At 32.0% G+C, this 7,910-nt stretch overlaps 1 protein-coding gene across 3 annotated transcripts; it reads right to left on the bottom strand.

The window, feature by feature from the left end:
- Positions 1 to 4,913: 4,913 nt before the first annotated feature.
- LOC112519686 (homeobox-leucine zipper protein HOX11-like) lies at positions 4,914 to 7,338 on the bottom strand. 3 transcript variants are annotated; one of them, XM_025127906.1, is made up of 4 exons: positions 6,901 to 7,338; positions 6,207 to 6,535; positions 5,575 to 5,657; positions 4,914 to 5,491 (listed from the first exon to the last, which is right to left on the bottom strand). In XM_025127906.1, the coding sequence occupies exons 1-4, from the start codon at positions 7,289 to 7,291 to the stop codon at positions 5,128 to 5,130; spliced, it is 1,167 nt and encodes a 388-aa protein (XP_024983674.1). In that variant the 5' UTR covers positions 7,292 to 7,338; the 3' UTR covers positions 4,914 to 5,127. The 3 variants fall into 3 exon arrangements, with proteins under 3 accessions (XP_024983674.1, XP_024983675.1, XP_024983676.1); XM_025127907.1 differs by having other exon boundaries at positions 5,575 to 5,654; XM_025127908.1 differs by having other exon boundaries at positions 6,207 to 6,526.
- Positions 7,339 to 7,910: the final 572 nt, after the last annotated feature.

Raw genomic sequence — 7,910 nt, 5'->3', positions numbered from 1 at the left:
TAGAAATTTGTTAGTCAACCACAATGGTGATGTCTGATTGGTTTGAGCTTGGCTCCAAAGGTCAAAAGTACCAGGAGGTCCCATGTTCAAATCCAAAGAGGAATAAAAATCCTATTGTGGCCACGGAGGTTCAAATATGGTAACTTCGGGCTATCTGCAAAGCAGGTGGTCGCCCTGGGATTAGTCGGCTCGCATAACGGGTTGGATATCCAGGTTAATAAAAAAAAAATTTGTTAGTTAAAATTAGTTCCCTTTGGATTAAAAAGAAAAGATTGGGAAGGTTTATGATTGATCTATGCATATTGTTTATGATGAATGCTATTGTGTTCATGTGCAAAGCATATAACGAGTATTTATATGGGTTAGTTTTTTTTCCAACGTACTCCATCACTTATAACGAGTATTTTTGGTTTTTTTCTCACATATGTAACACATACTTTGTTTCTTTTAACAGGAAAGTGGCCTCTTGCTGATGTATGGGCCTTAGATATAGCTGATGTGGAACCAATAAATAGCTGATATAATATGAAATTTTAGTTTTATTTTTTTTTAAATGTATAATATATTCGACGGATTTCCAACAGATTTTCCGTTGGAAAGAGTTGTTTTCAATTTTAAAAATAATTCACTGAAAAATAATTAAATTTCCCACTGATTAATTACCGGCGGATTTTCAGCTGGAAAATTAATTAAAATTTTTAAAAGTAAAATATATATTTTTTAAAAAATTAATTAATTAACGGCGGAAAGTCCGCCAATAATTTAATCATAATCATTAATTTCGTTTAGTTAAGAAATGTTGGAAAATTAAAAAAATTACGACGGATTTGCGATGGCCAAACCCGTGGGAAACCGGTCAATCCGCCAGAAATAGTGTTTTCCGTCACGTAAATCCGTCGAAAATTTGTCAGAAATTGAGTTTTCCGACGGATTTGTCCGTCAGAAAAATTTGCAATTTCGTAGCGACTATTACCATTAATCATAAAACATGTTTCTCCAACATGTAACATAGACTTATGAATTTTATCCATATATGATATTCACAAGTGAATGTAAAGAATTCAAACCCTTTTCAATGATCAAACCTAACATCCCCCAAGAATAATTAAAGATGGTTTGCTATGATAGTTGGCACCATCATTAATCATATCGGAAATGATCAACCAAAGCAATATCATGCATTTCTAGACTTTGGGAAAGACTACGGGTTACAAATTAAATGGATATGGAAATGCATGTGGCGTTGAATATGGACTTTGGAATGTGATTATTAATTGGTATTCAAACTTAATTGTGATTAGTCGGGAACGAACGGGGTCAAAAGTGGAACATTCGTTGGTATACGACCATCATCAATATAGACTTTGAATTGGGGTTGGTATTTTAAGATATTCAAACACAAAAACTCTGTGGGCAATTTAGTAAATTCATTAATCACTTTTACTTCGTGTGATATAAAAATAAATAAAATTGTAATAATGTTCTTTCAAACATTTGTTGTACATGTAATTTATTAAAATATTAATTAACCATCAATTCTTATATACGTTTAATTATATAATAAATTGAAATTGTTTGTGACGATAAACAGATAAAATTTTATAAAATAAGTGATTGTTTTATTTAATGAATTAAAGAACGTTATAGTTTTAATAAATGAGTCAAAGGACTTTAACTTTAGAGTTCAAAATCACGAAATTTATGCCATCTTCAAAGACCTTTTTTTGTACGATACTTCATAAGTTCTGATAGTGAAAACACTATGCATCTCTCAAAGCATTTGAATCGAAACGAGAGGTCCCGAAAATAGTAGAAAATACAAAATTATATTTTAGGTATTTAATTAAATACCCGTTAAACCGTTAATTAATAAACATTGTTATTGTAGATGATACGGGTGTATATTTCAATTTTATAGATGGATTTTATTAAGAAATTAAGAAAAAGTTTTCTAAAAATAACCCATAAATTGATTACTTTTTTCTTAATCTATACATCAATAAAAGTTGGAGATACAGGTCGTAATTGTTGAACGGATTAGTATTTTCTTGATAGCGTAGAAGCCGCATATTGGTTTGAAGCGGGTTAATCAAGTTAGTTACCTTTAGTAGATCAGTCATCCAAGAATCAAATAYCTGAGTTCTGGGTTTATAAATAGGAGATAGAATAGTTCCAATACGAATAGATAGTCTAGCAGTTATTACAGTTATGGAGCTATCTGATGAGCATACAAAGACTTTGGAAATGGATTGAAGAAAAATGGTTAAAATTTTAATACAACCAACCAAAACTTACAAATAATAAAGTTTTCAAGATTTTCATGTGAAAGAAGTCAAAAGTTGATGATTTTTGACAAATAGTGATGAATAGTGTTCAAAGATAGTTTCCATTTTCACAAATATGAAAATTGTAATGCATTTTATTTTAATATATAAATATTATTTTATTTTGTTTTAGAAAATAAAATAGTTCTTTTGTAAACATAATGTTTTTTTTATTAACCTGGATATTTAATTCACTATGTGAGTCGACTAATCTCAAGGTGACCACTTGCTTTGCTGATAGCCCGGGGTCATTCTATTCTTTCTTAAATTTTAAATCTGAGACCTCCTGGTACTTTTGACTTTTGGAGCCAAGCTCAAACCAATTAGATACCACCCTTGTAGTTAATATCATTGAAATTAATTATAAATCATGATTTTTTAAAAATTTGATATAATATTTTTTTTATTAGATATTAATTAATCGTATATATTTGGGATAAAATAAGGTTTATATATTTACTTTTTTATTAAAAGTAAATAAAATAATTAATGAAACGATCGTAGGTTATTTGGGGACCAAGTGGGGAGTATGAATGTAGGAGGGTCTGGTCTCGTGAGAGGTCACGTGACATAGAAAGGTTAAAATTGGCAATAATTAAGCCTTGTACTTTCCTTGTGTGTGTCCTCATAATTGGTGGTCCTCCGAGGGTACCACCTTTACCAGACAATTTTTCATAAATATGACATTCTTGTCCCTACTTTCTTTCTCTCTCACACACATAACACATTTCAACTGTGTGTTCTTATTCAAATCATTAAACAAATAAAATGGTCGCCCCCATGCCCCTCTTTTCTTAAAGCAAACTCAACCATGCCTTAAAACAATTAAACATGCCTCCCTTAATACAAATTCCATTTTTTTTATTTTATAATTCTTTTTCAATATTTTAAGGAAAAACGATTTGATTTGTAGTTGTCGAAACGTCGTACAGTTGTCTTTCTTTAGTTTTTGTAAAAAAAACGTAAGTCTTTACCTCATTAATTTCAAGAAGTAACATAATACTGATGTAACTGACGGTATTTTAATACAACTGATGTTAAATGTATGTTTTGAACTAATAATTATGGACTCATAGACGGAAGTATGCATTTTCTTTATGGTTTGGAGAAGTGCATTTGGAGTGATTTTATTAACGAAAAAATAGCTAAATCTTTATAACATTAATAACAAAGTTAGGGATTGTTGACTGGTTTTCCATTAAATCTAATATGAATAAATTTATCTGTGTGAACTAATCTGTCTGTATAGATTGAGAAAATTTTCTATTTGTGAGGGTTTTCGTATGAATGGAAGAAACATGTTTTTTTTAATTAGAAGGAGCAAGTTTAGAAAATAACTTGGTTTTTTTTTTCTTCATAAAGTCCACCTATAAACTTACTGAATAAGACATTTTTCTATATCTAGCAAATAATTATATATAACTGACCGAATAAACAAGAAATCACTTTAAATTGCTGACAAATATACCATGATTATTACATATTTGATTACCCAAAAAAGTTACAATTATTTAAATATAGGTTTTGAATTACTTGAGATTATTTTGCTTTATAAAAAAGTAAACCAAATTTTATTTCGAGTTATTGGAGAAAAAAATAAGAATGGCAACTGGCCGAGTATTGATATCTCCGTCTCCGAAACCGATAACTAAAACCGTCCCCATAACAGCCCCGATCCCTGTCGAGAATCTTATCGGGGATCCCCATCGGGTATCTGTGGTTTCCTCCACCCCCGTTGGGGAACCCGTTAAGGGTAAAAATCCTCCTTTTTTATAACCGAACCCGAAACCGTTCTAAAAAAAGTTACAAAATTTTCACAACTTAAAGTAAATTACAATCTTTTTAAAGATGTAAATTTAAATGTCTCAAACATAATCGAATCAATTACAAACAATGTATTAAATTACAAGATAAAAGTAACCAAAAATTCAAACATCATATAACTAACATCATGATTTCACGATTAGACAAATAAATTAGACTTTTTCGTAAGCCTTATTTGGGTTGTTGAGATAAAATGGATAAAAGTCTTTTAAATTTTAATATTACTATTTTCTTTTAACGATATTATATATATATATATATGTATGTATATAAATTAAAATTAATATATATATATATATATATATATATAATATACATATCGGGTCGGGTCGGTGATCACCGTCCCCGCCCCCGTTAAAATCCCTGAATTCGACCCCTATCCCGGATAAGATGTCCCCGAACCCGACCCGAAAGTTTTGATTTTCCGTTTTTACCATCCGTTTCTGATTTTTTTTGTCTATCCTCATAAAAAATGCAACACATATAATTCTAATATATATAATAATTAACTATTTATTGCAATTTAAAAGAAAAACTTGAATTATAGTCCACAACATTCCATAAATTTAGGTCATCTGTTTATTAATCCAATTAAATATTGTTTGTACAAACGATGATACATGATTGAATTTTTCCAAATTAAATAATATAATAAACAAAAAGTTACAAATAAAAAAATACATAAATATGATTACTTAAAAATTAAAAACAAGATTTTGGTTGTCCTTTTTGTCCAAACTTCTACGTTCCACCAAAATTAAAATTAAAATTAAAAATAATAATAAAAATAAAAAATAAAAAAAAAAACTTTTTCTTCCTTATAATAAAATGATCCTCCTCCACATCTTTTCATACGATCTTCTATTTCCTGTCTTTCAAACCTAAATCACAAAATCCAACAAGATTCAAAACTAAAGCTTGAAGTATATGTACATAATTAATGGACTATTGTCTTCTTTCTCTACTTTCTCCCTCTTATTCATGAGGGTGCTGCAGGCTGGTGATGGGAGTTATTACACGGTGGCGCGTGGGACACCGGGAAAATTAATGATCTTGGTTTTGCCGAGAGAGTTAAGGGGGTTGTACTTGCTTTCTTTGAGTTTTGCTCCACCTGCTTGGACAAGGTGGCGGAGGGTGGCGGAGCTGAGGTGGTGGCCACACGCTCACACGACGGGCACATCGTCAGGGTTGTCGCTGGCAGTTGTCTGTAAAATGGATTTGAACTGGTTTTTAGAGCTCGAAGTTCTTGAAGCTCTTTGTGTAACCTTCTGTTTTCATCCGTTAGGGTTTCACAACACCTCTTCAAGTACTCGTAGTCCACCTCAGTTTGCTTCAGCTTTGTCCTATATATGCATATATACATACAACCATCATGTATCTATATATCACTACAATTATTCCTTAAAAATTGTATATATATATATACCTTGCTCTTCTATTCTGAAACCAGACTTCAACCTGTCGAGGCCTAAGATTAAGCTGTTCTGCAAGCGCAAGCTTCTGTTTCTGCTTTAACCACAGGAAATACATAAGACACCAAAAAAACGTACACAACCATTTTACAACAAAGTTCTACAACCATCTTGTCAAAATTTTGATGTAACGACTTATTGGAAAAGACAAATTCGGTATTTTTCATCAATTAAAATCAAGATTTGATTTGTGATACAGATAACGAAAAAATAAAACAGACGTTCTTTAAAAGGGTACCACATTTTTATGGGATATCACCAAAAAGATCTTGCAATTTAGTGGCTCAGTGGGAGAATACCAAATCTTACTATGCTCTTTTTTCTCCATCAGAAAAAAAAAGCATATGGAATATAATATTTTACAATAAAAACGTAAAATTATATATGATATTAGTCCGCTGATATACCGGGTTGGATATAAAATATTGCATGTAAGAGTTTTATCATCGATCATTGAAAATCATTAGAATCGTTGTTTTCTTGAAAACCCACAGAAAATACATATAAATTACAAGAAAGAGATATAATGGTTGACAAATGACACACACACATAAAGATAAAGATAAAGATAGAGATGGATACTTACAGGATTAAGGGTATTGTGTTCCTTAAAGCTTTCTTCTAAATAAGCAGATTGTTCTTTCGATAATCGGAGTTTTTTTCTGGAAATTCCGTTTTCATCTTCATCGCTAGCCCTAGAAGAAGCTCTTTCCACTTCGATGGCCTCGTTTCCTATCTCAAAACCCCTCTTATTGTTCTTGCTCCCACCATTGACGTTTCCGGTTCTTCTGTAACTCATGAAATCCAACCGGAATGATGAGGTCGCCTCCTCCGTCCCCACAGCTGCCGGCATGCGTTTCACATCGAACCCTCTCCCCGCCGCCGCATTTCCCGACGAACCACCCTCTGAACTTCCTATATCGAAAACATCCCACATGAACCCATATCATATATTTCCACTTTCCATTTAAAGATTGTATCTTTTGGACAACCCCTCCCCCCCCCCCCCCCCCCCCCCACACACACACACACAAATATACATACATACATACATATATATACACACACACACACGAGAGATAGGTGGTGAGAAATACAATTGAAAGAAACCCCATTAGCCAAGTTTTCATCTTTTTTTCCTGTGAAATCTATGTATTGTGTGTAAACATACGCACATATGTTCTTTTCGTACGCGTCCGTGTGTGTGTGTGTGTGTGAGAGAGAGAGAGAGAGAAAGAGAGAGAGAGAGAGAGAGAGAGAGAGAGAGAGAGAGAGAGAACCGTTGTCAGAGGACCATGGAAAAGGGGTATGACGAGGAACAGGTGCAGAAGGGAGTAGATCAAGCTGAACCGGCGGATTCAGTGAACAGATTCTTTGACTACTAACAATCATTTCTTTGATTCCTCCGTTTTCTTTCAAAATCCGTTGATTATCTTTCTCGTGTTCTTCATCATCATCATCGTCATCATCATGTTCATCGCCATCATCTTGATCATCTTGAATCTGTGGTTTCTCCGGGAAACCTTTATTTGTGGTTCCATTTGATGGGTTCATCCCTAAGGCCATGCAGAATCCTAGACTCTTGTTCACCGGTGTGGTGGTGGTGGTGGAGGCGGTAAATCCGTCAGTAGCTTTGGATGGTGCATCACCTAAGCTCAAACCCAACTCCATGTCTCATCTGCAAGCTTACAAACCAAATTTAAGAGATAGAGAGAGAGAGAGAGAGAAAGGTGAAAAGAAAAGCCAGAAAAAACTCAAGATTTTGGATTGAAAGCACTGGAAGGAGTCTTTAATGGAGACTTTAAACCACGCTTGCTTAAATTATTATTATTTATATGATACATTTAAAATATGAAGAATTTTTATAGAATAAATTGTTTTTAATAATATTATTGAGGTAGAAAAGGGATAAGTCCACGGCAATAGTTAATAATTAATAAATAATAATTAATAGTTAATAATTAATAAAAAGAAATGTTTGTAGCAGGGGTAGAGGTGGACCTAAACGTCTCTCGTCGTGTTGGAACTAGTGAATATTTAATTCCAAAAAATACTTCAAAACTAGTAATTTATTTTTATTTTAAATTATTAAAATGATATTCATACAATATAATGAGATACATTTTAATCATTTATTTTTTTTGTCTCAATCGATATTATAATACGGTTTTATATGATTTTGAAAAAATGATAATGTTTTTATTTTTTTGAACAAAATATAAATATATAGATATTATAAAATATTTTAAAAAATACCAAATTAATTATTTAAATTTTTTTCTTTTTTGTA

Source organism: Cynara cardunculus (genome assembly GCF_001531365.2).
Source record: "Cynara cardunculus var. scolymus isolate 2C chromosome LG 10, CcrdV1, whole genome shotgun sequence".
In the NCBI taxonomy this organism is placed as follows: Eukaryota; Viridiplantae; Streptophyta; class Magnoliopsida; order Asterales; family Asteraceae; genus Cynara; species Cynara cardunculus.
The sequence above is the reverse complement of the archived record's forward strand: the minus strand, read 5'-3'. Positions and strand labels throughout refer to the sequence as shown.

What these genes read in the sequence shown, in the direction of transcription:
- LOC112519686 (XM_025127906.1), bottom strand. Translation starts at nt 7,291, where the DNA reads ATGGAGTTGGGTTTGAGCTTAGGTGATGCACCATCCAAAGCTACTGAC. An exon ending in TCCATGGTCCTCTGACAACG is followed by an intron (nt 6,536 to 6,900) that starts GTTCTCTCTCTC and finishes TTTTCGATATAG; the next exon opens with GAAGTTCAGAGGGTGGTTCG. An exon ending in AACACAATACCCTTAATCCT is followed by an intron (nt 5,658 to 6,206) that starts GTAAGTATCCAT and finishes CTGTGGTTAAAG; the next exon opens with CAGAAACAGAAGCTTGCGCT.